The 23,787-nt window shown below is 45.0% G+C and overlaps 1 protein-coding gene across 1 annotated transcript; it reads left to right on the top strand.

Moving 5' to 3' along the window:
- Window positions 1-4: 4 nt before the first annotated feature.
- On the top strand, window positions 5-16,483 carry LOC136567450 (tRNA N(3)-methylcytidine methyltransferase METTL2-like). The gene is made up of 9 exons (XM_066567072.1): window positions 5-104; window positions 1,644-1,735; window positions 5,507-5,868; window positions 7,783-7,832; window positions 8,445-8,505; window positions 9,658-9,797; window positions 10,548-10,654; window positions 10,849-10,914; window positions 12,205-16,483. The coding sequence occupies exons 1-9, from the start codon at window positions 16-18 to the stop codon at window positions 12,354-12,356; spliced, it is 1,119 nt and encodes a 372-aa protein (XP_066423169.1). The 5' UTR covers window positions 5-15; the 3' UTR covers window positions 12,357-16,483.
- The last annotated feature ends 7,304 nt before the right edge of the window (window positions 16,484-23,787 follow it).

Here is a 23,787-nt window from a genome sequence, read left to right as displayed (position 1 = left end):
GCTGGCCGGCCCGTCATGGCGGCGCCCAGCGAGGCAGGGGAGCGGCGGCCTTTCGGGAGGCGGCTCCTCACCGACCCCTCCCGGCTTTTCCAGCACAACGCCTGGTGCGTGAGGGCTGCCGCCGCTGCCCGCTCTAGACCCCCGTGAGCCGCCCAGGGTTCTGCTGCCCTGTGGTGCCGCCCCGCGCCCGGCGGTGGGGTGGGGGTGGCTGGGGCGGGCTCGCCGTCGTCTCTCCGATTTGCGGTGTCTGTGGCCAGGCGCTGTGTAATGGGCCAGTCCCAACGTGCCCGCTCCGTCTCACGGGGCCCTGAGCGCGGTGACTGCCCTCTTCTCCGGGCGCGCCTCGAGAGACACCCTCAGGGCGTGGAGCTGGCTGAATCGGCGGTGGGTGTAGGGCTGGTGGCCGGACAGCGACTGCAGGCCGGGCGGGGACCGGCATCCCCGAGCAGGGCACTGCCCTGTGTGGCCGGTGCTGGTCGGGAGTGCTGGTCTCCGGGGGTTCTGAGCACTTGGAACTGCTCCCTGCGGGGTTCTGGGCCTTGGGGACTGATTCTCTGGAGGCTCCTGAACCTTTGGGATTGATTCCCAGAGTGTCCAGAATCTTCAGGACTGATCAACAGGGAGTTCTGAGCCATTCTCAACCCCTCCTGAAGCAGTAGCATTCCTCAGGCTCCTGTGGTTGTAGCAATTGTTTTATTGCTGTGGTTAATAAAGATAAATTACCTTCTGTCAGAATATCCATAACCTGATATTCCTTCAGTAAGGTTGTGCCAAGTGTGTGCTTGGAACAGGAGCTCATTGTTTAGATGCAGAAGTTGTTTTAAGTCAGTTAAACATCCAAATTCTCTAATTTGCAGGAAACTGAAGGTATTTTGCATTTTTGGGGTAAATAGATCCACTTTTGGTCTCTGGCTACTCTACCATGTTAAGAATCGGGTGTGTTTAATTTGTAATTAAGTAATATTTATATGTGTCAGCCTGTCATTCTTTCTGGGACTATTCTATACAAAAGGTATGTTACAAAAGCATATCCTTAGTTTTCCTGTTGAAATTCTTAGTAATCTGTTTTTTCACAGACTTAATATTTAAGCCTTTGTTTTGTGAGTTAAAATCAGAAGACTGATTCCTTTTGAGACAAGAACTGCTTCTTGAGCCTTGTACTCTGCTTTTCATTGACTTGTTTTAATGAAAAAAGGCCAAGTGAATCACTTTAATGACTGCATAGCTGTGTATGTGCATTGAAGTTATTAATAATTCTTAATGCTTTAAAGCTTCCCGTAATTTTCTCATCATTTGATTTCATTTAACAGTTATCTTCCAAATAAGCCAACTGCCTTTTTTTGTTTTAACTTGAGAAAGACGATGTAGTTTTGTGCTGAGTGCTCTCATGGTTTTAGCAAGGATCTATTCCCTTTAAATTTGACTTGACTGAGCATCCAAAATGGGACAGATTTAGGATCCCTTCTGTTTGCAATTCCATGAGTTCCTTCAGGACTAGGACTTGTACATGCTGACTAGGCTGTTGTGCTGGTGCTGGGCTGGAATTGGGGATCACATCTGCACCCCTGTCCATTTGGAGGGCTCTCCAGACCTTTCTCTTTCCTACCATGCTTAGCTCTAGTTCATCTTATTTTTCACAACAGGGATAATGTGGAATGGTCAGAAGAGCAGGAAGCCAGTGCCAGGAGTAAAGTTCAAGAAAACAGCTCACAACTATTGCCACAAGATAAACAAGGTACTTTTGGAGAGTGTCCTCATGTGAGTCAGCTTTGTGCCAGGAATGGAACAGTCTGGCCAGAGCCACATCACAACATCATCAGTTCCTCTCTTCCCCCTCTCTCAGTCACTAGAAGGTATTAACACAGCTGTGATAATGGGAAATTGAGGGGGAGGAACCTTTCTGTTCTTAATTTATCTCTCTGTGACTCTTCCACCTTCACTAGAGACTCCTGCTGGTTGGGAGGAGTCGGGTTGCGCTTCTCTGTCATGATGTGTGTGTTAAATACTTGTTAGTGTTCGTTGTCAACAAACCTCTTTGAGTGTAGAGTTGTTGCCTCTGCTTATTTTTGCTCTTTAAAGCTTAACTGCTAGTAAGCAGTTTTTGCTGACTTGCTGTGGAGTGAGCCCTGATCCAAGCTGATTTTCTCTTTAAAGGGTCTGAGAAAGTAGTGTCCATATCTCTACGAAGAGATATCCATATCTCTACAAAGCAAACAAACCACATGAGAACAATTTAATGAGAGAAAGCAAAAATATTTTATCTTGATTGCTTATCCTCAGATAGACAGCAAAGGGATTCCAAAGTTTGTATTTTGTATGATTTAAAGGATATTTATCAATCCAAAATGCAGAGCTTACTTGTCTCTGAATCAAGCTCAAGGTGCTCAGGTCTTTGGTTAAGTCATGGTTGAAGCCATTCTGAGATGGTTAATAATGCATTTTCTCCACACCTGGTAGAGATCATCTAGTCCCTCAAATGTTGGTGAAGTGGTTCTTTGGTGTGATAAGAAACTTATCTGATGATGATCTTGTTATACCCTGCTGAGCTCTAGGGTGTATCTGCTCCTTCTGTGCAAATTAAATTGAGTGCATCAGCAGTAAGATGATGCTGAGCACTACTGGAACTATTGAGACACTTCCATATAGCTTCCAGTTGTGTTCACAATAGCAAATTTAATTACACCAAAGAGTAACCCTCCTCATTTCTTGGACTCCTAGAGGTATCCAGCAGTTTTCCATTGTGATGCCCATTGTGTTGAGCTCATTTTAAAATCTGGTTAGCATTAAAGGGTGCTGTCTGTCATGCTTTGAGAACCTATATGCAACTAAGAAATTGTGGAGCAATTTGCTGTTGGAACCGTTTGTCAGAGCTCCATGATGTATTTCCCAGACTGAACAATGGAGGCCAGTCAAATGTTGATGGTTGCTGCTCACTGGGAAGCGTGTGGAGACAATGGGATGTCTGGAAAGTAGGGAAAGCAGCCCAGGCAAATCTGCCTGAAGGGTCTGGTAGTTTGAGAATGAGGAGGAGAACAAAGGTAGAATATTGGTCATTATGACTGTATTATTCTGTGGACTACTTGGAGATGTCAGGATTTGCTCTGAAGAAGGAGGGAAGCTCTGTGGCTATGTGGACGATGTGTCTCCTGACTGGGAAAAGAAAGAGAAAGAAATCCAAGTTTCTTGGTTTCCTTTCGAGGCTCCATGATTAGCCCCCTTGCAATTCAGGAGGTCCCTGGTTCTCTTCTGGTCTTTTTGAACAGTTACTTTTGTTTGCTCTTCTTTTGCAGAGTGAAAGGGTGAGCATGGGTTTGGCTTTGGGGGTATGCTCTTACAAAGGTGAGCAGGAAGTCAGGAGTCCTTATCAGGAAAGTCTCTGGAGGAATCTGGCTTACACACCAATGGCACTGTGAGCTAATACCCCAAAAATGGCCTGAAACAAGTATGATGTGAACTTTTCTGGCAGGAAGCCACAGTCATATGTTCACTTAAATCTGTTTCTTGTATGATCTTTGTCAGCTGGCCCTTAATTTTTTGTATTAACATTGTTACTGATCATTTATTCAGGGCTTTGAAAACAGCAGGCTCCAAGGTAAATGAGCTTTAAATAAAGCTTCCCCACATGTAGTTTGGAATATGACAGCTCTTCAATAGCATCCAACAGAATTTCACACTAATGCAACAAAGGAAGAGTACAATGTCTTCTTCACCAGTGTAATGTGGCAAAAATATGGGCAATCCAAAATGGCTAATGGCTGGGCTGGAATTTTGTCCCAGTGAGTGTCTCAGGTAAGCATTCCACAGCAGTCGGGCTGTCATGGAATTGTTGGAGATGAGCAGGAATCAGGATCTGTATTTTTGTTGGGTGAAAGAGAGTTTCAGCCTCAGAAGCCTTGCATATTCCTGCTGGTACATGGGAGAAAGAAAGTTTAGGGTAGAGCGTGCAAGGGTTTGGATCAATAGCACTTCTTTCAGCATCAGCAGTCACTGACTTCTTCCATGCAAATAGTGAACTGACCTGGCCCTATTCACTGTCACCTACAGTGAGATCATGGCACAAACTTACTGCTTGTGTCTAATACCAGACATTAAAGTTTCCTTCAGCTTCATGTGTAAGAACCAGGCTTCTTAAAAGGAGAAAATCCTTGTAGTTGAGGTAAAGAGATTATTTTTTATATAGCTGTTTGTGCTGCAGGGATATATCCTACTAAAAATAGACATATGACTGATTAGTGCTTCCTTGTTAAAGCCATTTTTGTCTATATTTGGCTGAGGCTACATATTTTTCCAGGTGTTCTGGGTTCACTTTACCATCTCACTTTGAAACAGTTTTATGTTCTTCAGTAAGACTAATAAATAAACAGCAGTTCAGCTAATAATACCCTACAGTCATTTTTACTCAGTAATGGATTTGTTGCCATCCAAAGACGGTTGAGGAATTACTTGTTATTGGCATGCAATTGGGATTTCTGGCCATGGATGTTAATGTCTGTAGGTGATTTCAAGCACAGGATGCTATAATTAGGCATTAATTCCCAGAACAAAGAACTCATCACATTGATGAAGTCATAGAAAGTCACTTGGATTTGTAGCTTCCCGAGGAAGAAATATTTCCCCCAGACTGTACTTGATCTGAAATCTGTGAAAGTGTGTGGAAATAAGTTTGTAGGTGACTCAAATTTCACTTGATCATGGCTTTGTAAGAGCTATTCCAGCTCCCTGTAATACTTCTCTTGCTCCTGAAATGAACCATTTGATGTGAAAGTGCTGCTGCTCAAATTAATTCTGTTCAGCTTTAGCCTGTCCACCTTAGTTCTCCACTGGTAGTTTAATGCAGTGGTCACTGTTGATTCCCCTTTTTTGTTTTAGTTCATAAATGTGTGATGCTCTGACATGCACAGAACTATGGAGAGTAAAGTTATCTGGACTGGACTCCAGCAAAATGTGGAAAACATGCTGTCCTGTTACCTGCAGGACTGCATAAATTCTAACTGAGCTTCCTGCTAGGCCTGGAGAGTTGACTCATTTTTCAGCTTCTCCACCTGAAAATAAGAGCAGTGTGTTGGACAGGAGCTTTCAGCTCCAGGCAGCTCTCAGAAAATTCCTTAGGAGTTGTGCTTTACACTTAATGTCACCAGGCTCCAAATTAATTGTTCCAGTGAGCTGAACAAGTCAGTGTTAGAGATGGAAGTAAAACCTGGACTTCTTTAATCCAATCTCCTTCAAAGAGACTTTTTCTGTTGTCAGCTTCCTTTAAATCCTACCAGGAGACAGAGTTTCCTCTTCTCTCCTTTCCCTTTTTAAGTCCTAACAAAGTGACTGTGAGGACATAGGCTGAGTGTTTGTGTAGGATTGCAAATTTAAATAAAGGATTTTCAGTCAACAATGTCACTTATTACAGCAAGCTGGTGCATAGGTACCTGCAGTGATCCCTCACTCTCTGAACTGATTAAACCCTGAGACCTTCTGATTTGATGCCTGGTGATGTTTTTGCTTGTGTTCACAGAGGAATATGAGGTGAATGCTAAGAAATACTGGGATGACTTCTATAAAATCCACGAAAATGGCTTCTTCAAGGACAGGCACTGGCTGTTCACTGAATTTCCTGAGCTGGCACCTCACAGGAACTCAAGCCAAAATGGAGATTCTGTGCATGGATTTAGTGACACAGAAGAATCCAAAAAGGAAGGGCTGGGAAGCTGTGAACTTTGCCATTGCTCATTGGAGACCAGGACAGAGAGACAGTTAAACCTGATAAAAAGCCCACCTGGAGGCCACACAGAAGAGTTGGCTGCACAGAAAGACAGTGAGCCGAGTCAGCGTGATGGGCATTACCCAGGATCAGCTGCATCTTACCGTATATTAGAGGTAAGAGCTGTAAATCAAAGTCACACACCAAAGCCTCTCTTGTGTCAGTGTGACTGGAACATAAAAATGTGTGTCACTGCCAAACAGCAAGGGAGTGGATGATTGCCTTCAGTCAGTAAAATGCAAAAATTAGAGGGTAGTTTAGAACTGAACTAAATCTGTTGGGATTCTTTTGGTTCAGACTCTGAATTAGCAGAGCACAAGAACCATAAGAAGTTTACAAGTTTAAAAGCCAAACTATTGCTATCAGATGTTCAAACAAGCATTTTAAAGTCATCTTTTGAAGAAGCTAATTCTTCTACTCTGTATAAAGCTTTCCCTTCTGTCCTGATTCAGGGCAAATCTGGGAGGAAGCTTACAAAGCAGTTTCTCTGGAAAGCAGATTCAAGTGGCCCCTCCCCCAACTAGTTCAGGAAAATATTTCCCAGGAGAAAAGTGCAAAAAAACTGTTTATTTAACAAGCAAAGTATTCACAGGCATAAAAAACGAATAATACTGAACGATAAAACCTCTCACTGTTCTGAAGAGATGGCACCTTCAGAAAACCCCTGTTGTGGGTTGTAGCTTGGCTCACTCAGCCTGTTATCAGTCCCTCAGTGCTGGAATGCTGCATCCTGGGCCCTGGTGGGCTACAGATGTGTGCTCCCAGTGTTCTGGGGTTTTAGCCCAGAGCAGGGTCGATCAGTTCCAAGGAAAAGAAAAACCACAGTCTGGGGAACTTCGCTACCTCAGCTAGCTAATAACTAAAAGTAAAGGAGAGTTCTCTCCCACTGCCTATCTTGCAGACAACACAATCCATGAGAAGGAACACAGAGCGGGGGGAGCAAGTACAGTTTCTGCAAACAAACTGCACACTTCTCTCCTCCTTCGTTCTTGGAACCAGTCTTAAAGATGCAGAACTTAACATCCAGCATAAACAGAACTGACAAGCAGGGATACAAGCATCATATAGTCACCCTAGGACACCTTGTCATTATCTTCTGCGTGTTTGTGCTGACTACTGTTTGCCTTGGGAGGTGTGAAACAAAGCAATGAAGCCAAGAATATAAAAATGCTCTTGGGTTTGTTGCTTAGGGCCCTTGTGATAACAGGGAATACCAAACTGATACAGGCTTTGTCCCAGAGAAGCTTGTGGCAATTTTAAGTATTAGACGGCTGACAGCTGATTGTGACCTTTTTGCTCTGTCACCTCTAGTTCTTCACTGTAGATATTACTGGATTTGTTTAATACTTAGTATTATATGGAAGTCCCGCCCTTCCAGGGAGAGTTAGTATGAACTGTCCTGAATTTTTAAATTTAATTTGACACTTTTACAATTTCCTCAGACTACAGTGTTCTCAATGTATGTTCCCTATCTCACCTGAGTGAGCTCTTTAACAGCTGTCACTGCAAACCCTCTGTGGTGTTTTCTGCTCAGTCTGTTTCAATTTTACTGGTTCTTTAAACATTCAGAGGCAAATTCCCTAAACCCAGTTGTGTGAGCCATCATCTCTTCAAATGGGAACAAGCAGAAGGAGTAATTAGAGTAAAGCAAACCTAACTTCCCCATTGCTCTGATTTTCTATGGAAGTGAATGTAACTCAGCCATGGCCTTTGCCCCTGCTTCAGTGACTCATACCGGTTGTTATGCTTGGGATTCCAGCAAAAGCAGCTTTCAAAAGAGTAACAATGTATAGCTTGTTATTAAAATTTTGACAAGAGCTTGCTTAGTGGTTTCCCACGCATGTAATCCTGTTCCTCAGACCTTAACACACTCGGATCTTGCATGGACACTTAAGAATGGTCACTGCCATTCTCAGCTTTACTGATGCGTAGTTCTTCGTTACATGGCTTTAGAGATATGATTGAAAATTATCTGCATGTACATGCTGAAGGAATTATTTTCACTGTATACATCTGCTCTGTTTATGCAGGTTGGCTGTGGGGCTGGGAATACAGTCTTCCCAATTTTACAAACCAACAAGTAAGTAGAGACAAGACAAGAGGAAATGGCTTCCCACTGCCAGAGGGCAGAGATAAATGGATATTAGGAAGGAATTGTTCCCTTTGAGGGTGGGGAGGCCCTGGCATGGGTTGTCCAGAAAAGCTGTGGCTGCCGCATTCCTAGAAGTGTCCAAGGCCAGGTTGGACAGGGCTTGGAACACCCTGGTCTAGTGGAAGGTGTCTCTGCCCACAGCAGGGGTGGGACTGGATGATCTTTAACGTTCCTCCGAGCCCGCACCATTCTGGGATTCTGTGAAGTAATTCTCAGTAGGCTTTTACCTGCATGAGATACCAGCCTCTGAAAAACAATTGGAAAAATGTTCCATGACGAGCTCAGAGAAAAGCCAAACTCTAATGGTATCTTTGCCATCTGCAGCTTCAGGTTATTGTGTTTTGAGCTTGGAAGCCCTTGGTTTTAGATTTAAAATAAAAAGGAAGCAGTCAGTTCCATATGAAAAGAATGGGCATAAAGGAGCGATGGAATCCACCAGATTTTGCACAAAAACTAAAGCCTAGGATTTCTGGGCGTTGTGCATTTGAAACACTCCTTAATTCCTCAACATAAATGATGAGTTTCTTTGATTTATTGCAGTGACCCAGGCTTGTTCGTTTATTGCTGTGATTTTTCTACAGCAGCTGTGGATCTTGTCCAGGTAATCTCAGTGGTGACTTACGAAGATGTGGGAAGTATCTGGGGCCAATTGCCCATTAACACAAATCTATACCAGCTGCCAGTGACTCTCTGGCTGTGCTGGCAGCTTTCTGGTTTTAGCCAGCCCTGGTGCTGACCCTTGCACTGGGAAATCTGGAAACTGAGCCATCAAAGATTGTAGAAATTAGGGAAGTAAAAGTTCTCAAAATATCACGTTGGCAGCAAACAAGTCAGACAGATTTTCTTCCCCTGTGGTTGGCAGTACTTTTCTCAATACAGTGTTCTTTTAGCTGAGTAACTTGAAAAAAAACTCAAACCTTGAAAACATTCAGGCTATTTTTTAACAGGAACTTAAGCTGGTTTTGGTTTGTGTGTGTCACTGTCACCACAGTTCTGGGAACATGGTCTGATTTCTTCTGTACAAGCACCTGAGGAGGGATCATGTTTGTGGTGCAAGAGGTTGCAGTTTAGTCAAAGGACAAATACCACTGATAAATTTCCGGTCAAGGCAGTACTGAGAATATATGAAGGATCAACTGCAATCCTGAGATGACAGGGGAGCATAGCACCACTATGCTGGAGTCAGCATCCATTTCATCTTCTGTATGTGACACAAGCACTGTTTGTAGAGGCTTCTGCAATCTAGCAGCAGCTAAATCTGATTTTTTAAGGCTGTAACTTTAGGCAACCAAGTTTTATTTTTGGGGTATAGGGAATATCTGTTTGTAGATTAAATGAATATTGATTTCAATGATGCAGAGAGGTGCCCTGATACTCTCAGTTATGTAAAGGTTTCCAATTTATCAGTATAAATCTCTCATTTCTTACCACTGTTAGTGGAAATTCTGACCTTAAAATTGTGATCAACCCTGGTCCAGTTTTGCGGGTTTTTTTGATTGACTGTAACAAGACCAAAGCTCTTTTTAAGTCTCCTGTTTGTAAATATTTTTTCACATTTCACACCTGTTCCTTGCCTGACCAAGGAATATACCTGACACAAAAGTCCAGTGAGACTGCAACAGAGCTCTGGACACCCCTCCTGATAATGTGAAATTTAAAATACTCCATATAATACTAATAATCCATACAGTCCAGCTAATACTGAGATCAGGGTCTGCTACTAATGTTCTTAATTTCTCTCCCTCAAATACAGAACAATGCAGAATATGATTCTTCTCGCTGCTTTGCATTTGTCCATGACCTGTGCAATGACCAAAGTCCTTTCCCAATGCCAGAGGAGAGTCTTGACATTGTTATTCTTATCTTTGTCCTCTCAGCAATTCTCCCAGAGAAGTAAGTTTTAATAATTCCTTCTGATTGCAGAAGATAATTCTTCTATTACTGGAGTTCTTTAATAATCTCCTATCAAGGAAAATTAAAGTTTGTCCTGTTTGTGGTCCAGTTTTCCACAAAGCCTAGCAAACAAAATTTGCAGGTATTTGCTGTTGTAATCAATTCTGACAGAGGACAGGGTGATTTTTAGTGGCTGCAGGTGATCATTGCTCGGATTACTGTTCTGAGCCCCAGCCACACTGAGCACTCACTTTGGAAAGTATTCTGCTGGATTTTCAGGCTCAGAGGGTAGATTAATTTCTAGCACGGGAGGCAGCAAGAAAGAAGGGTTCAGGTTCAGGAAAAATGTAAGGAAAGCGCTGTAGTCTTAGTGTGATAATTGTTACAACCTACACTAGTCTCTTTTTTTGTTCCCTTTAGTTTTACTTCACAACACTTCTCTTCAAGTTCGCTTACTACTTGTTTTGCAGAAACCAGTGGAGATCCTTTTGTAATCAGTAAGAGAGAGCAATTAATCCCTGCTGTGGCAGGATGTTATCCTTGTAGGAAAAAAAGCATAATCAGGCAATATCAAAAAATAGAGGCCAAATAAAATGAACCCACCTGACTCTGGGAGAGCTCAGAATGCTGCTGGCTTTGGGTAGCTCTTTACATGAAGTTGAAACGTAGAGAACTTTATTCCATCGTGTTGGAAGGAAAGAAACATGATTTTGTGGCTTATTGAGCGCTCCTGGTTTGTTCTTCTCTCAGAATGCAGTGCATTGTGACCAGACTGAGTCGCCTTCTGAAACCAGGGGGAATGATCTTGTTGCGAGATTACGGCCGTTATGATCTTGCCCAGCTTCGGTTTAAGAAAGGTATTTCCTTTCCCCTGGGAATTCTTGCCCCATCACTAGTAGATTCTGCTCCTCTGAAGCTGTGTCTGCCCTGTTTGGAAGCAGCTCATTAATTCTGCAAAGCACAGTGTGTGCTGGAGAAGGGCCTGTTGTTGGATGGCAGTTGTTGATTTTTAAGTGATCACTGGTAACTGTTTATATCTGTCTTCTCTTAGGTCAATGTCTGTCTGATAACTTCTATGTAAGAGGTGATGGCACCAGAGTCTACTTCTTCACACAAGGTAAGAGGCCAGAAACATGCCTCTGACCATCAAAAAACATCCCTTTGACTCTCTTCCCCACTTCTTGTCCCTGTGCCCTCCTGATTGGCCGCTAGATCTTTTCAGCCTCTTTCTTGGAGCACTGTGAAATGTTAAGTATCTCCCAATTAAACAGTGACCTGGGCTTCTCAGCTTCTGGTGCAAGCATGACATGGTTAATTTCCTTAGTGGAAAATCCTTTAAGAGGAAGACCGGTGTGTTTGCTACCCTGGGAGGGGTGGGATTGGAGGAGCTCTCCTTGTATATTGGCTGCAGATAATGGAGAGAGATGGACACCACTTAGCAGGCCTTCCCTTAATTTTCCTGCTCTCCTATAAGGAAATCAGAAGGGTGTGGTTCAGCATGGAGCTGAGGCAGCCCCTCCAGTTCAGCTGCTGCTTGGTGTTAGCAGCAATTGTTATTCTCCCGTTTATCAGCAGCTGCACTTCCAGTCCCTCCACTACAGGCCTCTGAGCACAGTCAGTTCTAGAGCAGTGGCACAACTAACTGTTCCCCACTGCACAAGTCCTGTTTGGCACAACAAAATTAATGTTTAATGCATGTTTGGTGAACACTTCACAATGGAAAGCATCTGATAAAGAAGCACAAGCTGAAACCTGTCAGACTTTTCCTACAGAAACTCCAGACAAACCACGTGTTCTGGGAGTAAGCTCTGCTGCTCAGTAGGACTGGGGCACTGTGAGACTTACTTGTTTGGTCAGGATTACCTGCCAGTGGAATTGTTGAAGCCTCAAGGGCTCTTAGTGCTTTAATTGGGCCCCTAACAGGGTGTGGGGTTGAGGGATTTTTTTTTTTTTCCCAAATTTAACCTTAATAAATCCCATTCCCCTCCAGCCTAGGCAGCACAGATCTAACTGCCACTATTTAAAAGCATAGGTCTGATCCTGTTCTTTGCTCTTGTGGACTCTGAAATTCCTCTGGGCAAGGGGGAAGGAATAGCTCTGTCCCAGCTTGCCAGAAGATGCTCCTTAATTGCTTACTCCAAGCAGTACGCTTATTTGAAACTGCTTCTGTTTCCTCTGTCAAGTCTCTAGTTCTAGATGTACTCCAAATAATTCTTTCCTTCTTTGCTAGAAGGAAAACTTGAAAAACTGTGATGTTAAACTCCCCTAGTAAAGTAGTTGTCTTGTTTGATCATTTCCCTGCTAGGGTGAGACCATGGGTTTCCTCTGGCAGGATACTGATACCTGTGAGCAGGTATCAGTAAAAGAAAAGCTATGGTCTCCTCAGTTTCCTTCTCTTTGCTTCCAGATGAATTAGATCATCTGTTCACCACAGCTGGGCTGGAAAAAGTCCAGAATCTGGTTGATCGGCGATTGCAAGTGAACCGTGGGAAACAGATGACGATGTATCGGGTGTGGATCCAATGCAAGTACTGCAAACCCACCACCCTTCAGCCATGAGGCATGTGGACTTTGGGCTGGAGCCTCTTCATCTCCTCCTTGGTGACATGTGTGTGATGCCATTCTGCACACCCATGACCTCAGTGCCTTGTACCATGCCTGGCATCACTTCAAGTGAGTTTTGCTAAGGATCAATGCCCTGAGAGTAGAGCAAGCATTTTAGATGCCATAGAATCACAGAATATACTGAGTTGGAAAGGACCTATGAAGATCAAGTCCAACTCCTGGCCCTGCACAGGACACCCCCACAATCCCACCCTGTGCCTGAACGCATTGTGCAAACACTTCTTGAGTTCTGGAAGCCTTGGGCAGTGACCCATTCCCTGAGGAACCAGTTCAGTGCCCAGCCACCCTTTGTGGGAAGAACCTTTTTCTGATATCCAGCCTAACCCTCCCTGGACACAGCTGTAGCCATTTTCTCAAGTCCTGTCCCTGGTCAGGAGAGTGAAGAGATTGTTTCCTGCCCCTCTGCTGTCCCTCAGGAGGATGTTGAAGATCCCAGTGAGGTCTGACCTCAGTCTCCTCCAGCTGAACAGACCAAGTGCCCTCAGCCAGTCCTCATATGGCTTCCCCTCAAGGCCCTTCACCATTCTCATGGCCCTTCTCTGGATGGTCTCTAGTGGCCTAATGTCTTTTTTATATTGTGATTGCCCCCAGCACTTAAGGTGGGGCTGCCCCCAAGCAGAGCAGGACAATTCCCTGCCTGACCAGGAATGCTTTACCTAATGCCCCAGGACACCGATGTCCTTCCTGGTGCCAGGACGTGCTGACTCATGTTCAACTTGCCATGGACCAGGACTCCCAAGTCCCTTCCTGCAGCTGCTCTCAGCCTCATTCCCCAGCCCATCCACACATCCAGGCTTGCCCCTTCCCACATGCAGAATCCAGCACTTCCCCTGTTGAACTTTCCACAATTGGTGATGCCCATTTCTCTGATTTGTCAAGGTTTCTCTGGAGGCCCTCTCTGTCCTGGAGAGACTCGACAGCTCCTCCCAGTTCAGTGCAGACAGCAAACTTCCTAAGTATTCCTTCAAGTCCTGCATCCAGGTCATTAATGTGGATGTTGAAGAGCACAGGCTTGAGAAGGGTGCCCTTTAAGTGTCATGCTACTGGTCTGCGTTTTAAAAATTATTTATGGTTTTAACCTAAGAGATGGTCATGGTGTCTTACAGCAGCTGAGCAAGTTGAGTAGCTACTTGCTCGTACTCTGGATTTCCACATGAAACAGGAGAGCTCTGACCTTATCTCTGTCTTGTGTACTCTTGTCTTGGCAACAAGCATACAAAGGATAAACTTGCTCTTCTCTGCAACTGCTCGCTGATATGAATCCCTTGGCCAGCTTATCTCATGCAGCTATTTCCTAGTCATTCGGATGTGTGCCAATCCATGAGTTAAAATACATTGATCTGAGGGCAGGAACTGAGACTATGTGAGTCTCTCTGTACCAGCTTTCCCTAGATGATTCAAGGTGTGGAGAAAGCAAATGATGCTGTTCTGCCCTCACTGTCCACAAGGATGCCTTCCCAGGGAATCAGCAAGTAATAGCTCAGATGCTATAAATTACTCTCAGGCAGGGTTCAGGTTTTCAAAAGTTTGCTGCTGATGCCAATTTTAGGGCACCTTCAGAGTGCAGCATATCAGAAGCAGCTAACAGGACCAGGGTTTATAAATAATTACCTGCTTTTTCTACTGGCTGCAGCTCCCAGGTCACAAACTACCCTGCCATGGTGATGTGCTAAACCAAAACACCGGAGACACCTTCTTTAATCTGAAATCTCCAGGAGGTTTAATTTTTGCACTCTTGTTTCATTTCTTAAGAGGAAGCCAACACTGTGGCTTTCAGAAGGGATTTCCCTGTCTTTGACAGCAAATACCTTTTATCTCAGCTTGTTTTCTTCTGTTATTTTTAGGGTGTGGTACGACAGATATTAGAATAAGTTTCATGCATTTCAGTGTTGGTTTGATTAATGTAAATCATGCTTGCAAAGACTGTAGCAATGGGGAACAAAGTGACATGGACCCCCTTATGCATCCAAATGAGATTGCTTTATGGTAGAAATTGCCCTTTTTTATACCTTTAATCTCCATCTGACATAACTGAAACCAAACCAAGGCTTAACAGAAAGAGGGCACCCATTGGCTGGCTCAGCTGCAGCGCTGCTGTCTACACATCCTGTCACCCAATCAGCTTCCTGCTCATACACTGTCCACACATTACTTCAGCCAATCAGCTTTCCGCTCTTACACTGGCCATGTGTTCCTTCAGCCAATCAGCTTCCCACTCACACACTGTCCACATGTTCTCCAGCCAATCACAACCTCACTTCCAGCTTGACTCTCTCCTCACTCAGAACTGCCTCTCAGCCCTCAACCAACTTCCACCGGTCCGGCCTGCAGCTGTGCCTTTCCCACAGGGCCTTCTGGTGAGCATAAGCCTTAGCAATTTAACAGTTATACCCCCATATCCCGCATCTCCCCGCCTGTTTTTTTTTAATTAGGCAACAAAAACCTACTAGAAAAAACCTAAACAACTCCTAAAACCTTAATAACAGTGACAACAATAATAACTATAAAAACTTTTCAAACACTGTAGCATGCTTATAGCAACTATATGCACATGGGATCAGAATGGTGCAACAAAAGGTCGCACACACCGTAATGGAATCCCCTCTACCTGGTGGCCTGTGGAGACAGAGGCATAACCTCTTCCCCATGTCATTAAGTCCAGGGGTCCTTTCCATTGTCCAGTTAATTTACCATTTATCATTAAATTTTATTTTACCAAAGTCCTTTACCGTTACTGGAGATTTTAGATGAGTCTTTGTGTTGAAAGAATACTGTCTCTCACATGCAGTTTGTCCCATCTTGTCCCAATTGAAAAAAATTCAGGATGTATAAGGCTTTATAGCTAGTCTGCCATGGGGGCAACTCCAGCTCCCCCTCTTGTTGTTTTTCAAGCATGGTTTTTAGGGTTCTATGGGCATGCTCAGTGATAGCTTGCCCTGTGGGAGAGTAGGGTAGGGAATGCCCTTGTGATGAAACACACCCATTGCTGCAAGAAGTTAGCAGCTCACTCTGAGGTCCGGGCAGGTCCACTGATGGTGTCGGGAAGGCCCGGAGCGGTGAAACAGGTGCACCAGTGCCGAATGGTGTCAAAGGCCTTCTCTCTGCTATGAGAAGTTGCCATTAGGAAATGGGAATAGGTGTCAATAGAAACATGAACATATCTCAAACGACCAAACTCTGGGATATGGGTAATACCAATTTGCCAAATGGTGTTAGCTATTAAACCTCAGGTGTTAGTACCTTCTGCTAAAGGAGCAAGAGCAATCCCACAACAGGAGGGACAAGACAACAGGATATCACAAGCCTGTGAGGAGGTCAATTGAAATTGTTTGCGAAGAGAACGAACATTCTGGTGGAAAAAGCCATGAGATAACTTGGCCTGAGCAAAAGTATTTGGTACCATACCCGTCATCACAGTAATATCTGCATAGTTACTACCTTCTGCAATAGGCCCATGTAAACCTGTGTGGGAGCAAACATGTAACACATAAAAATCGTGCTGCTGGCTGTTAATCAAAGTCCACAGTAAACAAAAGGTGGTTATTAACATGCTTTAAATAGGAAGATTCTAAACGGAATGCAACATTGGCAGCATATGAGGAATCAGTTGTGATGTTAAGTGGTTCCTGTGGAAATAACTGAAAGTCATATCAGATAGTAGCCTATTCTAAAATTTATATGGAAGCATCTTTTAACATTAATACCCTTTTATGCCACTGGGCAGAGTCACCTCCACACCAAATCACTGGAGTTTTGTTGGTTTTGCTGGATGTGTCTGTAAAAACAGTTGGTCCGTTGACAAGGGGTCACGCTGCAGCAACGCTTTGCATACAAGGGGAGGTTACCTATCTCTATCCACAAACAATGGGATAATGGATAGATAATTGTCCAGAAAAATATGCAAGTACAATTTGAAAGTTAGTGTCTTCTGATAGTAACCATGCAAAATTTCTTGCCATGTCTTTACTTGCAGCTTATGTAAATGGTATGTGGATCTATCTTGGCTGTTGAGAGTTTGTAGTCGCTCTTTGCTTTTCTTATTAAAATTAGAGGACATATTATTAACAGTCCACACAGTCTTTGTTGCTGTGTGAGGTAAGCATAATCATTCTAACACATGTAAAGGGTCTTTATCATTAACAAACCATTGAAACAGAGCAGCAAAAGGTTGACATTTGCTAGCAATTATAACAAGGTACATGGATTAATCAGGATCCCATCTCCAATTTTTTTTTGTTTTCTAGTGCTTGAGCACAGCGTGCAATAGCAGTTTTAGCTTCTGGGGTCAGTTGTCGAAGCAAATGTAGGTAGGGGTTTCCTCTGAGTAAGTCAAATAAAGGGTGTAAAAGTTCTGTAGATAGACTCAAAACAGCATGCGACCAATTCAAGGAACCTAGGAGTTTCTGTAATTCATTTAAAGTTAGGGTGTGTTTAACACAAAGCCGTAAAGGCTTAGGGCTGATGGTCTGTTGAGTAATTTTCCACCCCAGATAATACCACGGGGACTCACGTTGCAGCTTTTCAAGTGCTACAATGAGTCCTGCATTTTGAATTCCCTGCATGACAGCTACCTGGATAGAACATAAGATGGATTGATTGTGAGCTGCAAGTAAAATCTCATCCATATAATATATATGGTAGCAGCAGGAAATTTACAGTGGACAGGCTGTAGGGCAAGATTGACTACCCTTTGGCATATAGCTGTACTGTTACATATGCTTTGTGGCAACACGGTCCAGTGAAATCTCTTCATTGTTTCTGCATGATTCAAGGTAGGGACAGAAGAAGCAAACCAAGGTGCATCATCAGGATGTAAAGGGATGGTGAAAAAACAGTCTTTTAGGTGTAAAATTAATGAGGGCCAATTGAGGGGAATCATTGTGGGTGATGGAAGCCCAGGCTGCAGAGCCCCCATAGGTTCAATAACTGCATTTACTGCCTCCATATTATTAGATCCTCCAATAATCGCCACTTGCCATTTTTCTTAGGTATACAGAATATAGGGGCATTCCAGGAGCTAGAAGATGGGCAGATATTGCTTAAGGACAATTGCTCTTCCACAAGCTGTTTTAAATTTAGTAGCCGTTCCTTTTGTAGGGGCCATTGGTTGATCCACACAGGGTCTTCAGTCCGCCATGTGAGTTTACATATGTCCAGTATTTGACTTTGGAATGGTTGATCAATGAAAATTGGCCCCTATGAAAAGAGGTTCTCCGATGAGGTTGAGTCTATTTGTATGATTGTTCCAAATTGTACCAGAACATCTCTTTCCCCTAGTGTGGATGGTATAGAGGCAATGAATGGGGCAATCCAGGCAGTTTGCCTATCAGAGCCTAGGACAAGTTGAAGGTGAGCCCTTGGTCTAGGGCACTGCATTCCTCCTACCCCAATTAGGGTCAATGTGGAGCTGATTGTGAGCCAAGTACTAGGCCATTCATTGCTTTTAATAATAGAGACATCAGCTCCAGTATCAACAAGCCCTTTAAATTTTTTGCCATCTGTACTGCAAATTAAGGTTGGCTGAGCTGTTGTAATAGAGCTTGTCCAGAAAACCTGTGGCTGACCTGTGCTACCAAAGTTATTTGTGCCATGTTTACCCTTGCCACTAGGGGTTTTGTTGGAAAAGGGAATAAGTTGTGCTATATATTGACCTGCAGGTATAAAGAAGGGTGGCACAGGAGTCCATAGCATAATTTGTATTTCTCCTTCATAATCCAAATCAATAACTCCAGGTAGTACAAAAAGTCCCAATTTAGTGGCAGAGGAATGCCCTATTAGCAAAGCATGGATGTTATTACCAAGGGCTCCCCACACTCCAGTAGGAACTAAGTGCACTGAAGATATCATAAGAGTTACTAATTCTCTGAGGGAAGGTCCAGCCCTACACTTCGTGTGGTTGCAGGCAGGAGCTTGCTTGTCAAATGTTTTGCGTTGCATTTTTTTAATTTTCTGGGGTGTGCAGACCCGCCCCCTGCCAGAAGCTTTCTGGCTGTGTAGCTTTCCCTTTTACAGGGTACTGGGAGCGGCATTCAGCAGCCTAATGCTTCCCTCTTCCACACTGAGGACAATCTCTAGGTGGTATTTTTATCCCGTCCCTTTGTTGAGGGCAATCCTTTTCAAAATGACCCATTGAACTGCATTTAAAACAACCCCCCACCAACGTGTCCAAAACCTGGAAGTGTGTGGCTAAAGCCACTGCTTGAGAGTTAGTATTATAAGCAGTAGTTCCCACATTTTGGCATGTTCTAACCATATCTGCTCTGTCACCAGTATGCGGGTTGCAAACAGCGAGCAATGCCTTTCTAGGCATATCTTCATGAATGAAGAATATCTTCATTCACATTTGTGAAAGCAAGCTGCTGCGACAGAATAACTCTGGCTTCATTATTATCAACTTGCCAGGAGAGCGTGGCTTGTAGTCTGTCTGGGAGCTACACAAACAACTCCTCCAGACCCTGTAAAATCTTAGCAAATGACATGTTGGAATTGATACCTGTTCCTGGGAGTCACCGCAGTGCTTGCAAAGCTAGGTGGGTGATGATATCATACACATCACACAGGTAGCCTGCCTGTGCTGTAGGGACTGTGAAAGCACCCTCCCTGGTCAGCTGCAATGACAATTGGTGGATTTCTGTCTCACAGCGCTTCTGCCTGGGTTGTACACAGCTCTCAGTAATTGGTTAGCCAGACTGCAGACTGTGCCGCTGTTAGAATCATTTTCATTATGCTTTTCTAGTCATGAGGTATGAGGACAAACACAGTCCTGGTAGACTCTAGGTAGCTTAGGGCATGATGGGAAGATATGCCACTTTCTTTTACTAGCATCCTCAGTTCTCTAATTACTTTATAGTCTAGCTCTTGGTACGCCGGTGTTCTTTCAACACATATATTACTGGGCAGGCTATAACAACCGCCAAGTCACCCTCCTTCATGGTGGCTTCCCTGCATTTCTGCCAGTGCTGGACTACTGCGTCGCCATTTTGGGCAGGGAGAGAGCCTGCCACCCGCATGTGGCACCAGAACTCCACACTGAGGGGATCAACTACACAAGGATTTCCATCAGGGCAAGGCAATTCCGTGGGGCTTGGATTAATCTCGGGGTAAGGCAATTCTGCAGAGTATGGGTTAACCTCAGGGTTGTATACGGGGTCTGGTGGTGCTGAGGGTTCAGGGAAATTAATTTCTGAAGCTGCATAATGGCTGCCATTCACACAATTTAATAGCCACCATGACTGTACCCCATGTGGCCAGGTGCTCACAGGTTTCAGCATAGCTGTCTTTGGTAGTATCAAAAGGTCTCTGCCCCACCACTTGCCAGTCTGATGAAAGGGGTCCGTTAAAGGGAAAATCTTTAACATGACTAGACACCCAGTCCAGCAGGGTGCTCAGTTTCGCATCAGCCATATTAATAGATCGCTGATGTAGGAGCCGCCATACCTGGTCCAAGCTCCTGCTTTGTTCCAGGGATATTCCACCTCCCATATTCTTTCCACGGGTATGACGTTGCGTCCCGATCACGGGGGTGGATCGGCTTGCGTGCCAGAATGGCCACGCCCTACCTCTGCCGCTGGCAAGCAGGATCGCAGTTCGGCCACTGGCTGGGATCCAGACCACCAGAAGCAGCCGATAAATGTGGACCCAACGCCAAAGGATCGGGGCAAAGGAAAAAATGGAAGGACTCTTTGCTTGCTTCTTCGAGCTGCTTTATTTCTTTCCCGTGCAGAAGCGGTGCCAGGGTGGCGCCGCATGGAATCAGCAGCGCAGCGCAGTTGTTCTTTCCCGTGGCAGGACCAGCGCCGAAGCGTGGCAGGTGACGCAACACTCGTGGGCAGTGGCAGCGTGGGTGGCAGTGGCCGCGGCAGTGATCTCTCCCACAGCAGGAGCCACAGCTGCACGGGTGGCAGCGACCTCTCCCACGGCAGGAGCGGGGCAGCTGATGCCACGCGGGTGTTCTTCTTTCTCGCGGCGGAGAGCAGTGCTGGCTGCAAAGAGCTGCCCCACGCGGGTGCCGGCGGAGCGCGGAAGCCACGTGGCTCAAAGAGGGGGCAGTGGCAAAGAGTGGGGAAACAGAGACAAACAATGTCTTTTATGGGGGGGGGGGGGGGGGGGGGGTGGAATCCTGGGAGGGGACTATCTGCCTAGCTAGGAGGGGTCTGAGGGGACAAATGCAAACATAGCCTAGAGCGGGAAAGTCACAGACCAATGGCAGAAAGGAAACTTGTAACTGACAGCGAATTCTCTAGATAAAGGGCTGTAACAAGTCATGACAGACAATCTACAGGAGCAGGATTTTTGAGGATAAACAGAGAAAAATCTGGAATTATTATAACTGCCACAGCAAGACAGGGGGCAAACAACCCCAAACAGATGAGACATACTCCTGAAACCCCCACTGCTATAGGCAGGGAGAGACCAAATATCTTCAAACCCCCACTGCCACATGGGTATACTCACCTATGCTAGGTGAGGTGCATGCACTTTTGATTCTTGAGTTCTTTCCCAAACTTTCCTGGATCCTTTTCGCTGGATCCCTCCCAGACTCTTCCCAGCCGGCCCATCCCTTGACCCAGTGGGAGTTGCTACCAGAGCAATAACACACACCCTGCACCACTTTAAAGGTGCCGATTCAGGCCAGCCATTCTGTAGCAATGGGGAACAAAGTGACATGAACCCCCTGATGCATCCAAACGAGATTGCTTTATGGTAGAAATTGCCCTTTTTTATACCTTTAATCTCCATCTGACATAACTGAAACCAAAGCGAGGCCTAACAGAACTTAACAGAAAGAGGGCACCCATTGGCTGGCTCAGCTGCAGCGCTGCTGACCACACATCCTATCACCCAATCAGCTTCCTGCTCATACCCTGTCCACGTGTTCCTTCAGCCAATCAGCTTCCCGCTCATACACTGCCCATGCGTTCCTCCAGCCAATCACAACCTCACTCTGAGCTGTCACTCAGCTGACTCTCTCCTCACTCAGAACTGCCTCTCACCCCTCAACCAACTGCCACCGGTCCGGCCTGCAGCTGTGCCTTTCCCACAGGGCCTTCTGGTGAGCATAAGCCATAGCAACTTCAACAGTTTACCAGTTACAACCTCATATGCCGCAAAAAACCTCATGTGCTTGTGTGAGCCTGGGCCACCCTTAGGGAACTACAGTTTTCTCCTGTTACAAGTCTCACTAGTGCCTGCCCTTTAGTTGAACTTGTCTGGTATCTCTTGCCTTATTTTAGTACATGAAGCATCAAGATGTGTTGTGTGTGTCCTGCTGGCTGAAGCACAGTTCCCCTGTATTTTGTTTGCCAGACACTCGTATTTGGAGCTTGACATTGTCACCTCTAGAGCCACATAGATTATGAAGTAACTGCTGTCTTGAACCAGAGGAGAGAGGCTGTGCTAGTTTGAAAACAAACCAATGGGAGATCCCAGGTCAGAGCTACAGTTTAATAGGGAAGCTAAATAAAGGCAAGAAACACAGGCTTAACCTGACAGAGTCAGGATACAACCTGACACCCTGTTGGTCATGGTGGTGATAGTCCCGTTAAATGGCAACTGCAGTCCTCTTGAAATGATAGATGTTGTTCTGTTGAAGCAGTGATCCTGTTGAAGGGTCTGGTCTTCCTCTGAAGGTCCAGTGGTGGTTATGTAGCTCTTGTCCTCTGGGAATCCAGTAGGTAAAGATTCCTGTTTGGCTTCTGCCGAGGACAAGCCTGACCCACCTCGGAAGCTCTGCAGTCACTGCTGTGTTTTCATGCTAAACTTAAAAAGTCTGGTTCCCTGGCAAGGCTGAGGCCTCAGCCAAGGTCTAGGCAAAACACAGCTCAAATCCTCTGGCAGCAGGTGAGCAAGCTGAAGTCTCCTCAGCTTATCGAGGTGCAGAGTCAGGCTTAGCAAGAGCCCTGTGAGCATTAGACCTGACCTGACTCATGTAACTACCTCAGTGACAGACCTCCTCTGTGTTACTGGATCCTCAGGCAGTTCCCTGGGGTCCTTTCCCTCTAGGTCCTTGAAGGGAGACCTCCTCCTGAGGTAGCTTTATTTCCCTGCAAGAAAAAATTATTGGGGTACACAATCAGTATAATTAGTGTGAATTAAAGTAATTTGAAAAATGCCTTATTAATTAATCATCCAAAGGCTTGTAAGCAGTGCAGGAAAATGTGGTTTTAATTATAAACACAATTTATGTAAGTTGATGGACTCCCCTTTAAATTCAAACTCCTGAATGGGAGAAAATGAAGGCTTATTTGTTTGTGCTTTCAAGCCTGTATCCCAGTTGCCTGGTTTTAACTTGGACTTCAAGCAAAAACTTGCAGCCCCTGTGAGCCTGGAGCCATTGAAGTTGCTCTTTGCCTTTCTTAATGCTCTTAGTTCTGCTGGAGTATTTAAGCAGTCACTCAGCAGGGCCCATGCTGGGCAGACGTGCTTTTGTTTCCTGTCCTCTCGGTGGTGTTCAGAAAGCAACAAGTTAATGCCCTTGAATTGAGCCAGGCCTCCTACAGACAGATACTGTTTGAGCTTCTTTAACTAATCCCTGCCAGCTCCTCTCTCTCAGAAGCTGCTGTTCTCCTGCCACTCCAGGCCTTGCCTCCCACACAGCTCTGCTCAAGTACCTTGGTTCTGGCTTGCAGCAGCTTCTGCCATTCCTGCTTTGGGCCTGCTGAGCAGTCTGGGTTGCTCAAGCTTTCCAGCATGTTCAAAGGAAATTTCCACATTGACTTTTACCATGCTGAAAAGACAGGTTAAGTGCCATTAGTGTTTTGGGAGTTTTTTTCCCCTCTTCCTTCTTAGCAGAGTAACGTTAACTCTAAAGCCTTTCTAAGCATTTCTGCTCTGATTTTGTTCCCAGCATTCCAAGTCTTGTGGTCTGTGGCTTACAGGCAATGCCAGTGTGGCCTGATGAACCTCCCAAGCAGAAGAGATGATTTCACAGTTTTTCACCCGCGCTGCCCCAGTGATCTTGGAGCCAAGCATTGTTACACTTCGGAAAATCTGGTCCTCAGTCTTGCCAGAAGATGGTGAATTTCCTTGGAGATTCATAGAATGTTTTGACTGGAAGGGAACTTTGTCATCACCTGTTGTGACCCCTCACATAATCCTTTCATGTAGGGATAATGCTGTCAAGCCTGTGACTTTGATTTGGACTTGGAGCTAGTCCTTCAGAAAGGACTTTGATCCAGCTGTGGTGCTGAGGGCTCCCTTCACTGGCTCCAGTGAAGGGCAAAGAAGCTTTTGCCTCCCCAGGTACATCATTCTCAGAGCATTGTGGTTTCACAGATAGGCTATGAACTGGGAGGCAGGATGGAACAGGGGAGGTGATGTGAACGAGGGGCTGTGGGGTATTTCTGATGCTATCATTTCAAAATGG

This window comes from Molothrus aeneus, chromosome 28, assembly GCF_037042795.1.
Source record: "Molothrus aeneus isolate 106 chromosome 28, BPBGC_Maene_1.0, whole genome shotgun sequence".
Lineage (NCBI taxonomy): Eukaryota > Metazoa > Chordata > Aves > Passeriformes > Icteridae > Molothrus > Molothrus aeneus.
Note: the sequence above shows the minus strand (reverse complement) of the source record. Positions and strands in the feature narration are given on the sequence as shown.

Bases quoted from the DNA above. Each gene is read 5' to 3' on its own strand.
- LOC136567450 (XM_066567072.1), top strand. From the start codon at position 16: ATGGCGGCGCCCAGCGAGGCAGGGGAGCGGCGGCCTTTCGGGAGGCGG. The intron at 5,869-7,782 runs GTAAGAGCTGTA...CTGTTTATGCAG, and splicing joins CATCTTACCGTATATTAGAG to GTTGGCTGTGGGGCTGGGAA. The intron at 9,798-10,547 runs GTAAGTTTTAAT...TTCTTCTCTCAG, and splicing joins TCAGCAATTCTCCCAGAGAA to AATGCAGTGCATTGTGACCA.